This window comes from Zonotrichia albicollis, chromosome 3 (assembly GCF_047830755.1).
Source record: "Zonotrichia albicollis isolate bZonAlb1 chromosome 3, bZonAlb1.hap1, whole genome shotgun sequence".
Taxonomy (NCBI): domain Eukaryota; kingdom Metazoa; phylum Chordata; class Aves; order Passeriformes; family Passerellidae; genus Zonotrichia; species Zonotrichia albicollis.
Window position 1 is genome coordinate 76,043,213 of NC_133821.1, and position 22,228 is coordinate 76,065,440.

Genomic DNA, 22,228 nt, shown 5'->3' on the forward strand with positions numbered 1-22,228 from the left:
ACTCAAGAGATGTAAGAGGTGACAAGCTTAGCAGTAGAACTGGATGATCTTAGAGGTCTTTTCCAACCTTAATGACTCCATGTTTCTACTCTCATGCAAGTCCCCCAAGCTGAGATCCACATCAAAATAGAGGATTGCTTCAGCAGCATTAAATGGTATAAGCTCTTTTTTCTTTTTTTTTTCTTTTTTTCTTTTTTTTTTTTTTTCCCCCAGGAGGTCCAGACCAGTCATCATAATTTTTCAAGAGATTTTTGAAAATCTAAACCAAATACTGCTCTGGGTCTAGAATTGGATACAGAAGCAAACTGCAGCTGTAAAACATTGCTGAATAAAGAATAAAGCATTAACAACCTAACTATTTATGGAGTAGAACTACTGGCTTTAGTTTGGCCTGGTTTCCAGACAGATACACTGCGGTCATTAGTAGAGAAAAAGCTTTACTAATTACATTCAGTTTCCATAAAAATAACTTAAAATCCAATCACAACAATGAAAGTGTCTCAGGTTTTGCTATCTAACTTTTTATACTTAAGCACAGTTGGTTTTTTCTCTCTGCTCTGAGCAGTAGCACTGTCTAAGCACAGATGTCCCAGTGGGGATGCCTTGGAAGACACAGCCCTATGGTGGGAGGGGATTCAGCCAGGCTCTCTGGCAGTGTTCTGCCACCCTCATCTTGGCCTTTTTATCTTTTTTTTCATCTGCAATATTGTTCACGGCTAGACAGGAGATACATAAGAAACTGTGAACTTCCATGAACGGCAATACAAATTACATAAAACCACTGCAGTGACATTTATTAGAGGATAGAAGAACAGTTACCACACATTTTCCATGCATGTAGCTTTCTTGCAGTCATGATATGCCTCTGGATTCTTGCAGCTGCATTTCAGGACAAACCACAAACTCCAGAGCTTAGCATTCACGAGGCAATTTTTCTTCTTGCCTGCAGCTAGATAGCCTTCCCATCTTAAAATTCAGCTTCCTTACAGCTCACTGTATCCTCCTGTAAATATGCTAAGTACTCAAGCTAATCCAACAAAATAGTATGCTACAAATGTTACATACAGTCAAGTCCTTTAAAGAGGCCTTGAACTAAGCTGTTTATGTGTTTCTTTGTCTTCAAATTTTTGCAATATACTTTAGCTTTTATTATTTCTTCATGTTTACCTACCATGCATCTCTCAGAAATATTCTTCTGTATTGACGTTGGTTTCAGGGTTGAAGGCTGGACACTTTCACTGAGGTGGTGGCAATGAAAATTTAGTTCTTGCTTTGGTGTTCTGTTGTAAACCAGTATTTGTGGCTTCTTGAAAATGCTTCTGACCTTTTACAATTCAAGGACTTCTAGCAACAGTCTGAAGGTTTTGACAGGATCTCCTGCAGTTTTACTATTTGGGTTTTTTATTCAGTATTTGGTAACATTTAAAGTCTGCGTTTCTACAACTCTACCTACAGAACGCCCACTGACACTCTGAAGTTAAAACAAGCTGGTGAGGAATGCACATCACGTCAGGCCTTCAGTGAGTGTGCAAGGGCTTTATACAGCTAAGAAAGGATGAAATAACAACATGCAGCATTTCTACATGCTCATGCCAGTACTTCTGAGGCCTGTTTTATTGAGTATGTTATGAATACCAAGCTAGGCATAAATAAAACATGTCTTGTGGTGAAACAAAACATATAACTTTCCGAAGAGATGAAAGCTGTTCTGTGATCATCAGCTACTAATTAAAAATGCATTGGGTCAGCAGGAAATGTTTGAATACAGTTTTATTTATTGATTGTGAATGTCTCCACACAAACACAGAACTGATCCTGTTTTACCTCACCTCCCTACACTATCATGTCCATCATAATCTACAATGCTGCCTGGAACATCCCTTTTATTCTTTTGGTGGGTGTGCATTTTGTAATCTTGGTATGGCTATGCTGAAGTTAGAAGCTGTCCAAGTGCCTTCTCCTTCTCTGTTTTTGTCTGATAATGTGGATTGCTGATTGGGTCAGGGTCTTGTTCAGAAAGTAGTTTACACGAGGCCCACTGGGCTGCAGTTGCAAGCAGCAGTAACAGAAAGGCTGCTGTTGCAGAATTGTCTTTTGAAGTATTTGGAGCAGACTCAAAGCAGCGTGGAGAGGGTATGCGCCTCTTACTGGGTTTTAGTTATTGCTGACACGAGCATTTTGTTCCCAGTCCTGTGGCTTAAACTTTTTGATGTTACTGTGGATCTTTTGGTGGAACTGATCGTTCAAACGGATGTCACGATTCTTTATTTCCACATCTTTTTCTTGCTCAAACAAACATAAGTAGGGGAAAATAGTGACTTTATTATGAACTCTACTTATTAAGGTCTGCCTATACCGACCTAGGGTATTTCCAATGACTCCAACTCAGGAGTCAGGCATTTCACTTTCCTTTTATGATTGCCTTTACACCACGCGAAGTGCTGTCAGCTCAGTGCTTTCCCCGGGGACGGGCACACTCCGCTGCCCCTTCCCAGAGTCCGGGTGAGCGGGCGGCGTATACACGCCCAAACGCGAGCCCAAAGCCAGCTCCGCGGCCCGGCGGGGCCTGAGCGGGCCGGGATGGGCCGGGCCGGGCCGGGGTGGCCCGGGCGGACTCGCCCCCCGCCGCAGCCCCTCGCTGCAGCTCGCCCCGGGGGCCGGGTTATGTAAGCGCTTCGTCCCCGAGCAGCAGCCGCCGCATCTGCGGCGCTCCCGCCCCTGTCCCCGCCCCGCTGCCGGCGCCGGAGAGGCAGGAGGCGGCGGCGGCAGCGCAATAGAGCAAGTTTTGTCTCGGCGAGGGGGCGGCCAGGTCCCACCGCGCTCGGCAGCGCCGGCAGCATGGCCGCGGTGCCCCTGGGGCGGGCAGCAGTCCCCGCCGCGGCGGCAGCGCCCCGCTGAGCTCCCCGGGCAGCGGCAGCGGGAGCGGCCGCCTCCGCCGCCCATCCGGGCCGCCAGCCCGCCCGCCGGAGAGCGGCGATCCCCCGGCCTGGCCCGGCGCGGCACCATGTGGGGCGGGCTGCACCCCCAGCCCGGCTTGCGCGGCTACAAGGCGGGTAAGGAGCACTAAGGAGGGAAGGGGCTAGGGCGGGGGGAGGCACAGGGGCCCGCGCCGCTTCCCGTCCCCTCCCCCGGCCCGGCCCGGCTCCCTCCCGGGTCCCCGCGCCGGAGGAGCGGCGGAGGAAGCGGCTCCGTCCCCGCCGTGCGCGGGAGGCGGCGCGGCCCCGGCCCCTGCCCCTGCCCCGCGGCCGGAGCGGGACGTGGCGCCCCGAGGGGGCGCGGGGGCCGGCCCGGGGCCGCTGGCGCCGAATCGGCCCCAGCCGGGGGCTCAGCGCTTCCTTAGCTGGACCTCGGAGCGGATGACAAAAGCTGAGCTTAACCTACATAATCCGTTTGCATGTTTTGAGCTTTCTCTTCCATCCCCGATTATGCTGGTGTACCCTTAAGCAGGGTCTGGAAGCGTGCTTCTCTTGTAAATTTCGTTGTAAATTTAGACCGGAACAAATGTGTCGAGTCCTGGGTTTTTTTGGTGGGTTTTTTTTCTTTCTTTTTTTCTCCACCACTTTTCTGTCTCTGGAATAATTAGAGCCTAGCTCCTGCAGGCTGGCAGGGATGCGTTGAAATGTTAATGCATGGAGTTAGGTTGTTCCAGGGGAAACACCTCTGTGCAAGCGATGGGCTGACTTCCCCTGTCACGGCTGTCAAACTGGCAGAGCAAAACCGCTGAATTGGCTGCAGAGCCGTGTGAACATTGCTTTTGGGCAGGTAAGGCGAGGCACCGGCTCTTTAGGATGCCTTTTTTAGGATTTGAAAATACTACCGACTGTATCACCTGTCTTGCTGTGGCAGGGCTTCTGCAAATATTTTGTCATGTTTTGATTTATTGAAGCAATTGATCACAAGTGGAGGTCTGTGGTTTGGCTCTGCCATTGCAAGTGCAAAGTGGTGCTGTTGGAGTAATTTCTCTCCTATAGAAATTTGGATTTATGTTTTGATTTTGGGTTCACAAAAGATGACTGTATAATGTATATACAGTTAGCTGACATATTTAAATGGTGAGATTGTTTTGCTTGCAACTGACAGGGTTTTTCTTGCAAATACAAGAGCTGCTAAGACATTCTCAGCAGCTGCCTGAATCTCTACAAGTAGGCTAATGTTCATCCCTATAAGGTGAAAGAAGACATTGTTATTTTTTTTTCCTGTACTGTGTTTAAATTATGAATTTCTATGTATAATACATTTGCCTTGTTGAAGCATTTTTGAAACTATTTAGTGCTTCCTGCAGAAGAATGGAGTTACATTATCTTTGTACTACAGCTTGCAAAAATAGTGGGTATTCTGAACAAAAGGTGTGGAGATCTCAGTTAATTTGATGGAAACTGCAGGAATTTAGGGTGTTTCAATTCTTGATTATTTGTCTTAGGGACAGGAATATTAAAAGGTTATATCATCACCGTGTACTCTGACACTAACTTGAGACCATTACAAGGGTTGTTGGTGTTCATTTTTCACTTGTTTCAGAAAACTTTAGATTGTGACATTTGATACATTGTTTTCCCTTTTGTTTGGGGTCACATAAAATGTTTTAGTATTGTGCTGTATTTATCAGCAATTGCAGTGAATTACTGGATTCATGTTTGGCTTTGCTTGTTTGTCAGAATTGCCTGTAAGACTGGAGAACAAATTTTGTGTATTGCCTCTAGTTCCTCCCCCATCCCTTCTTTTCTTTTGAACTTATATTAACCCTGAGTGTTTAAATGTATGTGTCTCTCTAAGCAGTAGAGGTGTAAGGTAGCAAAACTGGTAGAAAAAAGATCTAATTTGAGATAGGATAAACTAATAGAAAGTGGTGGTTAATTAGAAGGCAGGTAGGTAGAGGTTTAACCTTGAGAGATGATGTCTGCATTATCATTTCCAACTGAGGAGTGCCCTCCTTCATCTCTGCTACTGGGAAACAGTTGAGAAGCTGTTTTGTGTGGTTCGTAATCTGTCTGAAGATGTGGAAGTTAATTAGCTCTGTGCAGGTATTTTTATTGAAGGAATGACAGCTACTAAGACCCTATGCTATTGTTACTACCACACTAGGTGTTTTTATTTTTTTCCTAAGGAAGCTGTTAATGGGAAACATTTTTTGTAGCTGAACAGTAGTGTCCTACCAGGAAGGAGTTCAGGCAGTCTTTTCTTAAGCTGAAGGAACCTTTCTTCTGCCAAGATATGTTTAGTACTTTAATGGCAGCCACATGATGGAGATTCCAATTGGTGTGGGAGTATAACAGTTAATGACTTGATAATTCTTGGTGAACATATTTTTGTTCTGAAAAATCTTCTGTTTTGCTAGTTGTACTTTTGTTTCCTGTGGATATAGGTATTTAAAAGTCTTATTTTTGAAAATAACTGACAATCATACAGTTGAAAATAATATAATTCTATTACAAAGCTAGGTGCTTAACTGAGTTATTCTGTTTACACAGGGGAATTAACAGCTTTTTAGTAATAGATGCAAATTAATTCTGGTTATCTTAAAATGTAACAGGCAAGGACACTTTTGGAGCATATTTAATTTGTGACCTTCAGTTTTACTCTTTCTTCTCACTTCCACATGGTGCTTGCTTTTTGGTTCAATGGGAGTGCCTTCTCTGAAAAAAAAATTGCTGTCTTGTTTGTATCCCACTGAGATTTTTTTTTAGATAGGTGCTTCTTGTAAAATGAGTGAATTTAATGACACAGTTTGCTGCTCATGCAAAATAACTTCAGCTTCTTACAGTCTCAGTGCCTGTCCTGAAAAATTAAATTACTGAAAAATTAAATTTGAAATGTATATGATTGACTTAAGTCTTTCAGTCTTCTTGAACATGTGCCTGTTTATGAAACCCTTGCAGCATAGTTTGTACCTCTGTAAAGACAGCAGTTACTCATGTGCTGTAGGAATTTAACTGCAGTGAAGGGCATACAGCATTTTAATGATTTTGGTTGTTTATCTAGACCAGCCTTTGAAATGCACATTTGGTTAACAACGCTTTTAAGACTATGAAAGTGCTGATCTAGATGTGGTTGGCCCTGTGTGTCCAACAGATGCCTGTGGAAAGTGAAAGAAGCACTCTTTGAAATGAAGTAACACATATTTATTACTTGTAGTAACTCTGCCGCCTTTAGTCAAGCTTCTTTCCACTGTCCGTTATTGCCTATTGGTAATGTTGGACATCAAAAGGGTTTTATTGACACTCCCTAAAAATAGTAGCCTGCACCCCTCTGCTCCTGAAGCGTGATTTGCCCTGTGTTCCTTGCACTTGAGCCTCACTGGCAGCATGACACATGTGGGTCTGAAAAATTATTTAATTATGTCACAAGCTACAAGATGCAGTGTCATTTTCAGCACGGCTGGCTGCAGAGAAATAGGTCACTTGAGCGTGGCTGTGCAATCAATAGGATGTTCGCACTCAGGCAACCAAGCCAGATGCTGTGGAGCACAGTGCCCAGGGAAAGCCAGCGTCCTCAGGGGCAATTCCACAGGGCTCAGCACTTTCTGGGAACATGAGGCATGATGTGTCAGGACTAACACACTTGTGAGCATATTTAACATGAGTTATTCCCTGCTGCAATTTCTCCTCCTCTTCTCTAGGCCTCTGCAGCTGATCTGCAATGTCCCACAGGGCACATTTAGTGCCTCCTCAACTTGCCCAAGGCAGCAAAAAACTTCATGTGGGAGCCTAAGGTAGGAGCCAGAACTTATTATACTTCGCTACACCTTCCCTCAGTGCTGGCAGCTATAAATTTCAGGACGCTATATTTAGATTATTCCAGAAAAGAAACATCAAAATATAATGGCTTCCTCCTGAAGAAGTTTTATGGAGTGCAGCTGCAGTAAGGTCCCAACACATTGTAAAGCCCATGTGGCACATGTGGGCTTCCAAGGCAGCTTCCTAACTTAGCCAGGGTGGGGAGGATGGGGCTGATGACACTCCCTTTCATCCTTTCAGATGGAGGAAGAGACAGAAGTCCAGTGGCTTTGTTTCTGTAATAAGTTTTCTTGCTCTGCTATCGGAGATGGACAGCCGGGATTGGTACAGCTTTAGAAGTATCTTGAAAAGGCAGGTTTATCTTTACAGGCAATAAATGGTGAGTTAGTCCAAGCATAGATTTCAAGTCAGTTACCAGTTATAGGTATATAAATGTGTTTGTATGTGGTGCATTATAAAGATTGTTCACCCACACTTAAAAATGTAATGTTCCAGCTGCAAGACTGGCTGCCAGAATGGCCTCTGCTGTCTTTCACAGATCACTATGGGGTCAAATGACATTCTGTGTTTGAGTGATGGTGAACAGGAGCTACTTACTTCCCTTCAAAAACAACACCTTTATTTTTTCCTCCCTCCAGGCAGCTCACTTTTATGGATATAGCATCCACTCCTTTAATGTGTGCAGAACACTTATGTCTTAACTGCTTGGCAAGAGAAGAATGATGGATGTAAGAGTGTATTATAGTGTTGGGTTTGGAGGTTAGCAGTTATTCTGATCTCCTGTATGTTATACTTTGACTGAATATAGACTTGTGGTTGCAATAATTTTTTGCTTTTAAAATTTTAATTAAAGGAAGTAGTTATTACTTTAGTCATTTTGAAAAGAATGCATTTGTTTTAAGGAGTTTTACAGAATAAATATGTAGTAAAAAGCAGCCTGAGCCATTCTGTCTGCCCTAGTGGGAGGGGGTGAAGGAAGCGCTGGTAGGAAAACCGCACCTGTAGATTCTCCAAATAATATATAGAACTTATGTCAATCAAATATTGATTTTTACAGTGCAAAATTATTTATGCTAAGATTTAGCCAGGTGCTTAATACCTGTTAAAGAACCCATGTATTTCAAAATATAATGCATAGTGGTAAGAATAGCTGAAAGCCTCCTAAATTGCATGACTTGAGGTTGTAGCCATAGGTGATCATCTACCATTGTTAAAAGTAAAGTTTGTTTGTTGTAGACAAGTTAGTTAAGGAGAAGAGAGATTGTACTATTCTTGTTCAGTATCAACTGCTGTGTGTTCTGCACATTTTGGATGCTTTTTTTAAACATACAACTTGCCTGTTGTTTAATAGTTAAAGAGTTAAACTAATTGTCATTTCCTGTGCTGGTGGTTCTTTGGCTGAAAAAGTGCTGACTTGCTTGTAGTCATCAGTAATCTCTTGGGTGGCCAAATGTGTCTTAGAATTGTACACTGACAATGAAAAAGTCTCATTGTGGTTGTGATTAGCCCAAAAACACATTCAGGCTTATTCACTGTGATTCAAAAAGTGGCTTTTGTACTGGCTTTTGCCATGGGTTAGCTTTGGCTCACTACTCAGCTGCTTGCTGCTCCCAGTCCTTGGTGAGACAGGAGAGAAAATAGGATGGAAAAGCTCGTGTTGAGATGAAGACAGAGATTGCTTGCCAGCTGCTGTCACAGGCAGAACAGACTTGGCTGTGGTGTCAGTCCAGTCTGTGTCAACTTCTCTTCACACTCCTTCCTTGTGCTGTTGCCCTGCTCCTCCTGCTCTCTTTAGGGCCTTAAAGGGGGCATCTGACCAGACCTCCTGCTCCTCCTACTGTGCTCCTGCTCTTGTCTCTGGGTTTGAAGGGCTGTTTCTCACACTCTTGTTTTCCCTCTCTCATTGCTCATGGGGAGTGTTTTGCTCTTTCTGAACAAATGCTTTCCCTGAGGCACATCATGGCAGCAGGCTCAGCTGAACCCTGCTGTGGCTGCCTTGGAGCTGTCTGGAGCCGGCTGTGTCCATGGCCTGGCAGCCCCAGACGCTCCTCACACAGGCCTCCCTGCAGCCCTCACCAGCAGCTGGGCAGCTGCACTCCATAAAACTTCTTCAGGAGGAAGCCATTATATTTTGATGTTTCTTTTCTGGAATAATCTAAATATAGCGTCCTGAAATTTATAGCTGCCAGCACTGAGGGAAGGTGTAGTGAAGTATAATAAGTTCTGGCTCCTACCTTAGGCTCCCACATGAAGTTTTTTGCTGCCTTGGGCAAGTTGAGGAGGCACTAAATGTGCCCTGTGGGACATTGCAGATCAGCTGCAGAGGCCTAGAGAAGAGGAGGAGAAATTGCAGCAGGGAATAACTCATGTTAAATATGCTCACAAGTGTGTTAGTCCTGACACATCATGCCTCATGTTCCCAGAAAGTGCTGAGCCCTGTGGAATTGCCCCTGAGGACGCTGGCTTTCCCTGGGCACTGTGCTCCACAGCATCTGGCTCGGTTGCCTGAGTGCGAACATCCTATTGATTGCACAGCCACGCTCAAGTGACCTATTTCTCTGCAGCCAGCCGTGCTGAAAATGACACTGCATCTTTCTGTTCCTCATTCCCCAGGGATCTCTGCTGTTTTTTGAGATTTGAAAGGCCCATCTGTAAAAGGAGTCAGTAACACAAAGAAAAGAGGCTGAGTTTTGAGAATTTTTTATTCTTTTTCCTTAGAGGTGTAATAGTCTCTGAAAATATGGCAGGTAACTTCCTCTTTTTGCCTGAAGGGGTGTATGCAGGTGATTTGCAGGGCATGATTTCATTTTGCAGCTAAAATAATCTAGTGAGTAGTTGCTCCCAGCTTGCTGTGTACCTCCACTCGTATGCCTCCCATGTACCCACTCTGGGACTTGTTCAGCCTTACAGCAAACTAACTGGGGAAGCTGGACCAGGAAAATACTGAAGTTAAATACTGAATGAGGGATTTACAGTTGCCTGGTGCCAGGCACCTGACAGAAATCTCTCTGTTTCACTGCAGGAAACCTCTATGCTGTTGTCTGGGAGGTTTGGGATATTTAGAGTCAAACAGACCAGCTCTTCAATCAGCTGGTGGACAATGGAAAAATCTCCCAGCAAGCACAGTCTTGGTTTGCTGCTGCAGATGACATCAGGAAGTATATAGTTAATCCCCAGACTTACCAGGAAGGTTAAGGAAGGTTAAGTGAGGATCAGGAAAAAGTGACATTAATTCCATTGGACAGTGTAACTTCTACCAATTAGTGGACTCACAGGTTTAAGCAAGTCCAGAATAATGGATAATGACTGAAGAGGTGGTAGGAGACTCTCAGTCTTGCTGAGGAAGGGCAGTGCAAGGTGTGTCAAGTAAAGGTCTTAACTGCCTCTTCATTTCTTAAAATACCTGAAGTACACCTAGCAAGTGCAATTAAAAAAGAAAAAGATGCTTTCAGCCTTCTGATACACTAGAGACCAGTGGTGTGGTATTCAGACGAGAAACATTCTTGAATGATCCTGGAGTCAGAACTGAGATTCCTTATAAGGTATCCTTATGTTTTTAATGTTTGTTTTACTCCTTTCGTAGCATAGTTTCCAGATGGTGTGGAAAGCTGCAGCTTTTTAAAATGTTTCAAAACAAATTACCCTTTTTTTTTTTTTTCAAGCCTGTCTTTCTTGTAAGACGATGTCTTCCCTCCCGAATGCCTACCTTCAGCATTTAGACCTTTTGGCAATTTTCAGTGCCTCTGGAGGCATTCTTATAGTTGAGAATTAGTGCTTTGTATAAAAGTTCAGTGGCTAACACTGATCAAAGACCTGGTGGTTCTGTGAGTAATAAGAAAAGAAGGTATGAAGTGTTCTGACCTAACTAAAAGGGCAAAAAGACATTGGAAATACCATTGCTCAAAACTTTATCATTTTTGCTACTTACCAAAACCAAAGCTAGTAGTTGCAGTCTTAAATACTTTCTGTTCTCTTCATCATCTGAAATTACAAAACTGATTGAGCAAAGGCTTTTGTGTGGTTGGTAGAATTATTGTAATGTAAAGCTTTACATTGAAAGTGATTGTAGTTGTGAAGACAGAAACACAAGAAGTGCTGGTTTTGCCTGAAAGTATCCTGAATGATGGCGTATTGTGTGAAAGATTTTTGTTTTTTAACTATTTCTTCTCAGTTTCCAGGGTGTTGTCCTTCTTTACATTGAATAGGAGTGAGAGGAAGGTGTAAAGCTAATTGTGGGGAAAAGTTGTGCTCTGTGGCATGGGCACTGGAAGTTTGTAAGGAAAATCTCCTCATGTCTTACATGAAGAGAGAATTTCATCCTTTCCACTGAAATGTAACGATGTGGGAACTCCCTTACATAGTTCTGTTATTCAGTGCATAGTTCCATTAGCATGCACTAAACCTATAGCCTGGAGGTTCAGTTTTCTGATACTTCCACATTAAAGTAGGTCCTGTTGTGTTTATAATGCACATTAGACCTCTTTAACAGTGCTAAGATTTTGTCCTTCAGTTTTCATACTTGAGCAAAATATTTCAGTGAAATTTTATTTTGGGGGAGTCTGTCTTCTCCATTTATTTTAGTGTCAAGGATATCTTTAGACCTGATATTTGACTACAAAGAGGAGAGAAATGATGCACTTTTCTAAAGACTGTTAGACTCTTATTTGTTCCACTTTGCAAAGTGTGGGAGCTACTTAAAACCATTTAGTATTTTTTGACTCATTTTAGGATTACTTCACTTTTCCCCATGCACAGAGGAGATTGAATTAAGCCTTTAAACAGAGAGAGAGAGGACAGAGGTAATTCTGTAAGAAAAATGTTAGCATGACAAACAGCTTGGAGAGCAACTTACCTGGTTTTGAATACTAATAAAGCTAAGCTGTAAAAGAGGGTGAAACAGATGATAGCCTATGATCATTACATTTATTTTTTGATAGGAGGATTCAGCTGATCAACTACAAATGCCCAGCTTTTTTGACAGACCCTAGGAACTGACTGCATGTCCTGAGGGCTTGCTGTTTAAAGTTTATATTAACTTCAAGTATAACTTAATGTGTTTATTTTCCTAGGTGTTCCCCTCTTCATAGTGCAGTTGATAAACTTTCCAAGTTTAAAAGGTAGCCTTCTTCTCTGTAATTGTTATATGGAAGTGGATGGAAACTAGGAATATCTTTTTGTGTTTCCATGGGGTGAATAGTGCATTGAGTTCAAACACAAAGAGGCAAGCCAGCATAGCAGGCATGAGGTAATAGTTGCAGTCTGTGTGCCAAACATGAAATAAGAAACATCTGCAGTTTGTATTTTGAAGTTCTCTTTTATGCAAATCTTGTATCTGGAGGCAGAAAACTCCCAGGAGTGCCATCAACAATTGCATTGAGCTTTTGGTCTTGCTCTTGTCAGTGATGAAATGAGAGCAAACCTCTTTCTTTCCTCTCAAGGCTGGAATTTAATCATTGGTTTGTTGCTATATAACTACAGCTAAATGCTGTCTGTGTATGAAATATAAAGTGTGTTATGAATTTGTGTTTGGGTTACATACTTTCTAGAGTAGAAGTCAGGGAAGGCAAAGCTCCGTATTACATACCTGTGTCAATTTGAGGATTTTGCCATCTTTTTAGTTAAGAGTTGAACACACCTCTCTGCTAGCTGAATAGATTTGTCCTCCTCAGTGAAGGCAGCCAGAGATTTATGCGTACCTAGCTCCAGTTTGGAATCTGCCTCAATGTGCAGTTTGGCAATAGGATAAGCCTGGTTGCTGCTGGGCATCAGACCTGTATGCTCCCACTCGCTCCCTGGCACTGCTTCTTGTCTGGCCCCTGGCTGAGCAAGCTTATAAAGTCAAATTAGCAGATAACCTTTTCTGTGAGCCAGGACAGTTTGTTCCTGACCGCTTGCTGTCGGCTCTGGAGTGGCAGGGCTTGTGCTGGGGAGCAGGAGGAGTGTGTGTCTGGGCAGGGTGAGCAGCCGTTGCTGACCACTAGGTCCAATTAGCTCTGATGTCAAACAGCCTTCCCAGCTCAGACCCATTTTAGCCAGCAGCATAAGCTGGCCAGCTGGACTCTGATGGAAAGACAGAGCTGTTGCTCCTCTTACTTTCTTAGACTCTGGTGGGGGTTTAGAGAGCAAGCTACCTGATGCTCATCTGTCCAGTTGGCTTATTATTTTTAGTTACCATTTTTCCTTTAAATTGCGTACTTTCCTGCATGGGATACCTTCTAACTTGTTGTACAATCCTGTGCACATTTGTAAAGTCATAAAAATCAGACCTTGTGAAGGTTCACTTTGAAATACTGCTTTGCATAGAAGACAAATATTTTATAGTTGTAATTATCTATGATGAGAGATTGTACATTTAGCCACTTCTGTGAGGGGAAAAAAACTATTTAACTATTTTATTTCAAAACTATTTAACCTTTATTAAGGAATTTGAGAGGCGAAAGAAGCTGGTGACAATCTACTTTAAATTTAGCTCACAGGAAATTGAAGCACAAGTTTATGTTCCTTAAAGTATGACCATAGCCCTTTTTTGTAAAGGCAGTTTTGATACTGCCAGTCAGGTGTATGTGTACTGTGAGGATTATATTTTGAGTATTTTCTTCTTAAGGTTTCTTTCTTCTACTTTAATTTTTTTCCTCTACCATTTTATCTTTCTCTCTCTCTCTAGTAGGTGCATTCTTTTGCACATTAGTAATACAGAGGACAGGCATAAGCCTTTGTATACCAGGCAGTGTTATCAGCCTTTGTAAGTTGATAAAAAGGTCTCTCTCAATATTCTTCTGTTTAGACTCTCATATTTCTATTTTTCTTCCCCTGTTTCCCTCTATATCTGTACATTTTTATCTTTTTTCATGCTTAGAATTGTTCTAATCTGTTTGTAACTGAAAAGCTATGAGAACTTAGTTAAATAGCTTGCAGGCTCTGTCAAGAAAGCACACTAATAAAGGATATGAGTCCTTAGGATGAATCATACTTCAGCTATCTGACACTGTAAAGTACTTTTGAGAAACTGAAATGAAAAAATGAAATAGTTCAGGCTGTCATTTCATCCCACCTTACCCTGCTTCTTATTGCACTTTGATTAAACTGCATCATCCACCTACTCTCAGCTGGATTCGTGTGAGAGGAGGGACTGGGACCTTCTGGTATCTTAGTTCATGGCCAGCTGGTAGAGCTGTGAGTTTCCACCACCTCCAGAGCGTTTTTAAAAAAGGGATCTTGAAACTGAAATCTGGCCACCATCCCTGGAAGCATTAGAAACCTCTATTCCCAATGTTCTGCTCACCCTGGAAGAGAAAAGCCTGCATTGTAGACCTGGAACTTGTTTTGGATATTTGTATTAAAATTTGCATTTTGTTTTACAAAAGGACCATGGAGGTGGAGTGCACCTAGGAAGTATGTGTCTTGGAGGTTAGGGTTGGGATGCCATTTTTTAAACACTATTTTTGAAAGAATTTATGAAGTAGTTACTTATCAAAGTAAGTTTTTTTTTTGCCTGTGTCTGGAAAGAACACTGTCATGCCAGGATCTTTTTATTGTGTCAGGATATCAGATTGAATTACTGCACCTTATCATTTGCTTCACCTTAGACTGAAGGAGGCTGTTGTTGCACCATTCTATTGCTAACTCTCAGCTTTTTTAAAAACCCTGTATAAATGTGTGAAGTGTAACATCTGCTCTTGTGTCTACTTTTGGCAAGGCTTTTTTAGCATTTTGGGTTCCCCTGCCTCCGTCGCCTTTTCTCATTGTGTTGTCTTTCCAGCAGTTAAAAAAAAAGAGTATTATCCATGAAGGCTTCTTGTGCATGAAGCACACCTCAGAGTGAGATTTTCTTTAATCTTGTGGCAGTAATGATCTTGCAGATATGATGAGTGAACAAACATTTTCCAACCAAAGTAAGTTTTTTCTTACAGTACAGCAACTGTATCATTGAGAAACCATTTGTGGGTTTATTTGTAGACTTTTCCTAGGTGTGTGATTATGCAGCCCTATGGTACAGGAGAGAAAGTGAAAGTAAGGCTATTGCACCTTAAAGAACTTATTGAGAAGGGAATGTGTAGCAGATGCAACCAGAATAAGTTCAGCAATGTCGGGGGATTATATGAGTGGATGTGGGAGAGCTGGGTTGAAGGTGGGGTGATTTCTTTCAAAATACTGTCATGTGATCTTTGTGCATAATTAGCAGTGTTTAGGGTAAAGGTACAGATGGTGAGGGTAAACTAATTAACTGTGGCAGTGTCTTTGGGCTGAATGCTGACTCTCTTTCCTTGCAAGGGCTTCAGGCAGACTTCAGTGCCATCCTGGCGTGAAATATGATTGCACAGCATGGTCACATCCATGATGACCAGAATGAGCTTTGTGTAGTTAGTTTTGATAGTACTGTAGAGAGATCTTCTTCAGAATCCTTTGACTGTATAAATTTGCACTGGCTGTCATGGGTGTTTCACTTCTGGTCACAATCCATGTCAGTCATAGTGTGCAATAGAAAAATCAGTATTCTTAGTTCAGGATGTATCTGCTGCGAAACCCAGTGAAGTCTTTTGCTGTTGCTTTCCATTCAGTGTCTAGGTAAAGTAACAGTATCACAGCTGTCACTTAAAATAACAATCTTTACATTCAGGCATGTTAGAGGTATTTTAGGAACCAAATGTAAAGACGGTAATGTTGTTATTTTGTGTATGTACTTCACAGGGGATCCGTGCATGCCACTGAAATTAGGCATGGTAATGATCCAGAATTAACTGTGAGTCTGTCTCACAGATGACAGCATTCTGTAACACAGAAAAAGATACATGTTTTTGTGGAGTGAAATTTCAACAATTGTCCCCTTTACTAAATAATCTGCTTCTGCCCTTTAGATACTTAGTTGTAAAGGGATCTGTTTTAAATGCCTAGGCTAGGAACAGAGGACTATGTTTGGTTTCACTGACCAAATTTAAGGAGACATTCAACTTTTTGTATAAACAAGGCTTCTTTTGAGATTTTTTTGTGATCTTATGTGTATGTTGTCATGTTTGTTGATGGAAATGGCACCCTGGTAGAATGACACTACTTTTTTCTCTCCTAGTGAATCCTATGAAAGGCAGATTTTTCTAACCCAGTAAATAATGATCACAGACAGATGCTAATGTGCAATTCAGCAGCACAAATATTGATTAGAAATTTTTGCTTGCTTTTCTTACTCTACTCTGTATTTTGGGCAGATGGATGGTGGCTGTTGCTTGGCAGGTTAGAGAGCAGAGCAGCAGGGTGAGGCAGGTGGGCTGGCTGAGCAGTGTGGGGACTCCTGTGTATCTTCCCCTTTCACACTTGGTTCTTTCAGTGTGGGCTGTTTGCTGTATGAAAGATGGTACATTTGCAGAGAGCTGTTCAAAAAGGAGATGGGGAGCATAGAATGGGGTGCATAGCAACTGGGGATTCCTCAGGTCTTGGCTCAGAAGGTCAGTTTCAAATAAAGAAAGTAATATATGAATTTTTAAATAATGTCTCGGACTAATGAGATCTATAGGGTCCTGTTTTATGAGTAACTTACTGTTCAGTCTTAATATTTGGGTTTGTTTCTATGATCTTGGTGCTTGTATTTGGCTGTTTATGATATAGCTTTTCAAAGATGATTGAACTCACTTTCTCATGCAGACACTTGCATATTTGTAATGCCCTTCTCTGAAATAGAATCTCCATTAGGTCTGCAAGGTAACACAATTGTGTGGGTGTGCCATGAAACATCAAAAACTGCAGACTCGTGCATTATTAGCTATCCTTTTTACAAAAAAAAAAAAAAAAGGAGTATGCCTAATGTCAGGGGGCAAAGAAAAAGCAGTTTTTGAAGGACACGCCTGGGGCTTGGTGTGTCCCCAGCCTGTCTATGTGTAGGTGTAAAACTGAGAATAGATTACAGCAGGGTGATTTGTGGTGCCTGTTACTTTCTCTGCTCACAGTACCTGCAGAGATCCTGATGGGAATCAGTGTCTGCCTCCTCTAGTACGTAAACCCTGTTTGTTAACCAAGTCTAGTTGCACTGGGTTGTTGCATCTTTTGGGGTATATTGCAACAATTTGTTTGGAACATGAGAGGCTCTTGAGGCTCTCCTTATTTCTTGGAATGAAGGGTGGTAAAATGCTGGAAGAACCAGAGAGGTTGGGAAATCTGTGTCCTTGGAGGTGTTCAAGACTCAGCTGGATGAGGCCCTGAGTAGTCTGATCTAATTATCTTGCTTTCAGCTGAAGGTTAGAGTACGTGTCTTCTGAAAGTCCTTTTTTAAGTTACTCTCATTCTGTGGTATTTTTAGCTTTTATTCCTCAAAGTTCTACCAGAGTGAAAGGTAGCTCTCCCTTTTGGGTGTTTGTGTTTGGATGGTTGTTGTTTCACGTGCTGAGCATTTGTCTAACCAAGAGATCTGAAGAGTTTGGTACTTAATACTGTCTTAATTCTACCACTACTCCATTTTAAATTATCTGGTGCATTTCTTTTAACACTTGTGTAACACCATAAAAGCTGAAATGTCACCAAAGAGTTGTATGGTGGAAAACAGCATAATGAAGGGTGAAACTATCTATATTTCTGTTCTATAAATGTACTTTAAATGTCTCCTAAATCAGAACTGTCTCTGATTTAATTAGTTTGGCATTCCATAAGTCAGTTTGACTCTTGCTTGAATAGCTAGATGCAGCTTGAGAGGGATGAAGTGGAATTCTTCTGGAAAATAGCCCTGTTCAGAGGGAGGTGTGGTAAAATTACTGTTCCCAAAGCAGCCAAAGTATTAGTGAAAAATATGCTGGATGGTAAGAGAAGAAGAAATGTCCCAGTTTCCCACAAGCTGTATGCAAAACTGTCACACTTGAGTACATTAGATGGTGACACAAGAGAGGGTGATATGAAGGATGACACCTGGAGTGGTATTCCATTGGAATCTTGGCTGGGACCCCTTTACAGGGTGTGATGGGTGAGCCATGGGCACACGCGTTCATGTCTGGCTCTTCTGGTCTTCCCTCACTCTTGGACCTGAAAGATACTCACTGGAATAGTTAAAGAGACTTCTGTAGAGGCAAAACTAAGCTTAAGGAAGAGAAGGAAATACATCACACAAGGTATGGCTGAAGTAGAATGAAGGGGAAGGAGAATTGGATGATTTTGAATTACAGAGAGCAAAGGTAGGCAGATGTGCTAAAGAGAAGAAGAGGCAGTAATCTCAACAGAGAATGAAGTTGAGGCAAACGAGATGGACAGGAATATTTAAGGTCTTCAATAACCTACCTACAAAAAAGACAGTTTTAGATGTCATGTAGCAGGTCATGTAGCACATACCACAAGCAATTTAGTGTATAAGTATTTATCATGTTCCTCAATTTTCAAGTGGCTTGGCAGGCAGCTGTCACCAGTCCAGCCACTAGGTCTGGGGATTTGGCTGCTGTATGGGAACCGTGTATGTATTCGTGTATGGGGTTTGGGTTGTATATATACCCACATATTTAATTTTTACATTGTTTTCTGAACTATTTAATTTACTGGAAAACAAGTACAGCTGGAAATAGCAAATGTCCTTGCAGAGGCAAATTGCTGTTACGACTTCAGATGGACACTGCTGAAAGTGTTTAAATGACCTAAAAATAACGTCGTGTAGCTCAAGAGACATTATATGTGAGCTGATACTTCTTCATGAATCATTTCCTGCTGAAAGTGCTATGCAAAGCTAAGTGCTAGAGGGGGTGTATGTATGTGATTATATATAAATGAAGAGCAGCCATGCTTTTTTCTGTGGTTCATTATATGCCTGTGCTAGTTCAGAGTATGAATGTGGTGATCAGTATTCTGCCTTTAAACAATGCTCAGATTTAGGTACTGGCTATTGGAAATTGTAATGGTCTTCTGGGATTGTACTCTGAGATAAATTTTCCCTTGAGGTTGGCTGTGAGAATATGTGGCCTACTTTAAAAACTCCTTGAACAGCAGAACTAGTTGCTGCTCTGAATTGTGCTTTAAAATGTAATATTTTAACAATTATTTAAATGAAAACAGTAACCAAAATGAAACAAACCACTAGATGGATACATGTCTCACAAAGGCTGTTTATGTGCAGCTACAGTAAGGAATTACTTTAGGTATCAGTGTTGACAATTTTATTGCTGGCTTTATCACCTAGGTCATGTGGTTTATGCACAGCAGAAAAGGACTGTATCTCAGTGGCCAAATCTTCAACTGGTTTCTGTCCTAAAATTAATTCATTGCTTTGTATTTGAAAGCTTGCAAAGCAAAATTCTGCTGTGATTTGAGGATCAGTTCTAGGATAGGAATCGTGTGATTATGTCTTGTTAAAGAGTACAAGAAAAGTTTAAAATAGTAAAAATACATATGTTGGAATTTTGGGGAAGCTTTCATCTAGCAAAAGGATTTTACTTAACAAAAGAAACCAAACCTCTAAGACACATACACACTCTGGCTCAAGTTTTATCTATGAAACATAGGATTCAGTTTTCATCTTGACAGGTATTTTGTTGCTGATTTTTGTATTGTATCTCCAATGACAGACTTCTGGCTTTCTCTTTCCTAGGCTCGGATTATTCCTCAGTGGGATGGTTACCTGGTACTGAATCCCTGTGGCAGTCCTCAACAATTTCATCAAGCAGTCAAAACAATCCTGTGAGAAGACACAGCATAGCTTCTGACAGCGGGGACACTGGGATTGGTACTTCCTGTTCTGACAGTGTGGAAGGTGAGTTAACACTGCAAAGTTCTGTGTTTCTGAGAGAGAAACAATCCAAAACGTTTTTCAGAAGCTAACTGTACTTTTGCAAAGCTGTCGAGCGCGTGCAGTTTTTTCCTTGCTGGAGCCAAGTAATTGTTTTGGTAAGGGTTGATTAATTTAGTTCTGGATGAGTTGTGTGCATTTAACTTGCATCTCTGCCACAAAGGGAGTGCTTGTGTTACATGTTTTGATAATTGCAGTTGCAAGAAGTGCCAGATTTATACAGAGGAGTAATATCCTGTACTAGAGCACTTGATAAACAAGTGGGGAAAAAGCAGAAACTTTTGAGGGAGTTCGAGGGAGTTGATTGGTACTCATTGTGTGTGTCACGCAGTGTGTGTCAGCAAAGAAAGTTTGCTCATCTTGCCACGAGGAAAGCCTGTTGTCTCTTCTCATCTCCACTTGTGCTGGGAAGGAATTCACGTTTTATTGCATGGAATTTGTCACATAGTTAACGATCTCTGAGAAGAATCAACAGTATCTAAAGATTGTCAGAATTTTGTTTGGATTAAATCATGATTAGTCAAAGGTGATCTTATCAGGGAGGGGTACAGCCTCTACAGTGGCAGTGTTTCCATAACATTGTCACCCTCCCTGTACAACCTGTCACTGGAATTAAGCTGAAATGAGAGAGATGTAGTGAGACTTGAGGTTTTCTTCTTGCATTGACTTATTTCCCAGTAAGATTTTTGAGACAGACAATGAATGACAGCAGGATTGTGATATACTTTTCTGCAGCAGCTTTCTGTGCCTGATAAATTTTGCAAATGGGGTAGCTGGAATGAGGAAGAACAGGAAGAATTAGTAGAACTGAAGTAAGGAATGCTGAATCAGTGTGAGACAGAAGGCTCTGTGGAGGGCTGAGCATTCCTGAGGAGAGGTCCAAATGCCTCAGTTAAGTCTGTCAGGCCTCTTTTGCACATAAGAAAATCCTTTCCACCCTCTTTCTGTTGCATCTGTCAGCTCTTAACTTGCTTTCTGCTTCCTTTTATTCGTAAACAGTTGTTGGCTTTGGCAAAATAAATGTTTTGATCAAATATTCAAGTTCTTGGGTGTAAAACTGAAATAATAAATGGTCATTAATGCAGAAGTTTTTTGGTATTTTTTCCCCCAGAGATGTAGGGGGGATGAAGTACTCTCATGGTGTGTATTTATTTATAGCTTTAATCACTCCCAGCCAAATGCTGCACAATAGTATTTTAAGATGCAGCATTTGAATTAAAACCATACCTTCCCCTCCCCCCTCTTAAGGGCTTCCGCATTTGAGGGGTGGGATGAAGGAGAGGAAATGAAACAGCAGCTCCTCATCAGATGTTCTGTTCTCCTCTGTAGGCAAGAGAATAATCTGTTCGGGGCTGAGTGGGGGGAGAATAAAATAAAGGGGGGAAAGGTTGCAAGGTTGCAACAACAGATAGTTCATGAGGTTTGTCTTTGGTGATGCTTTACAGTTCTACTGCAGTTGGTCAGTTCTACTGCATCCTTTATGTTTCACATTTCCTACCACCTTGTTTGAAAAACTTAAGTAGCAGGAAAAAAAAGTGTTAAAGAAAAAAGGAGGGAAATGTAATGGTGAAATGAAGATTAATGGAGGAATCATATGACAGGCCTGGAAATTGATTGTATAGTATATTTTTAGTGGAAGGGGTGGATGCTTATGATACCTAGTTGTCTGCATCTCTCAAGCTGCCCCCTGCTCACATCCACAAAAAGAAAAGAGTATCATTGTCATCTGTGGGACTGTCAGGCCAGGCTGGTAATTGCAGACTTGGTGCTGGCCATCTGCTGTCAATGTGGTGCTGGGGAAGAAGCTCCTGGGGCTTTTTCAGACGGGAATTTTTTTCACAAATTGGCAGATTATTACAGTTTTTAACAATGCTCAGATAGTGAATTGTGGCCTTGCTATTTCCTTTCTGTTACACCCACTAAAAATAAGAAACTTAATTTCAGAAGTAGCATTAACATCTCCTTTAATTCTGAAGGTTGCCCCTGAGTTTGTTTGTACAGGTATATGTAGTTGCTAATAAATACACTCATGCAGGGAATGCACTGCATGAGTGCATTTAAAATGTATTTGTAGTGGGATTTTTTTATAGCCTCTTAAATGTTCTTTCAGATTCATCTTTTTATTCATACTTATTTCAGGAACATTCATTCTCTTTGAAAACGCAGGGTTTAAAAAAAAAAGATAAGTACCTCTTGTGTTTGGCTCAAACCTGTGTGATTTGGAGGGGAGATGGGTTTTGACATAGACAGGAGAAAGAAACCTTTAATGTTAAAATGTATTCAGTTGATTGTATATTATGTTGTGCAAGGGTAGGAAGATTAGGAAATGAAATAGGCAGTGGAGTTGAAATTGCATGATGTTGATGTGGGATCTGAGGACAGAAATTTATAAACCTTAAATGTGGGGATGTTGTTGTTTGGGTAGATCTGACACTTTTAATTGAGTGCTCGACATTTAAAGATTAAAAGGCATTTTATATCTGTTTAAACTACAGTTATATCTGTTTAAACTAAGTTAATGTGTTTAGGGTTTTTTATTTGTTTCCTGTCAGTTTGTGTCCTTTTGCACTTCATTTTTAACAACTGTCGTGATACCTGTGTATAACCATTCTTTTAGTAGCACTTGCAGAAGAAATGCGAAGTTTATATTTTAAGTGTTTTTGAGACTGTTTTTATTTGAGTTACCTAATTAGAGAATCAGGGACTTGGCAGAAATTAAATGGTCTCTAAACCCCAGCAGAGCTCTTTCTCT

General features: G+C 41.5%; 1 protein-coding gene across 4 annotated transcripts in view; it reads left to right on the top strand.

The window, feature by feature from the left end:
- CEP85L (centrosomal protein 85L) overlaps positions 1 to 22,228 on the top strand; it is a 136,585-nt gene that overhangs the window by 28,602 nt on the left and 85,755 nt on the right. For 2 of the 4 annotated variants that reach the window (XR_003381600.2, XM_014271053.3), the window contains exons 1-2: positions 2,713 to 3,053; positions 19,279 to 19,440. Coding sequence is in view for 2 of the 4 variants with exons in the window: in XM_014271053.3 (XP_014126528.2) it covers positions 3,005 to 3,053; positions 19,279 to 19,440 (211 nt within the window). In the remaining 2 variants the exon portion in view is untranslated. Of the gene's footprint in view, positions 1 to 2,712; positions 3,054 to 3,282; positions 3,763 to 19,278; positions 19,441 to 22,228 lie in introns of those variants that run through there. The other 2 variants (XM_074537923.1, XM_005492607.4) reach the window with 2 other exon arrangements.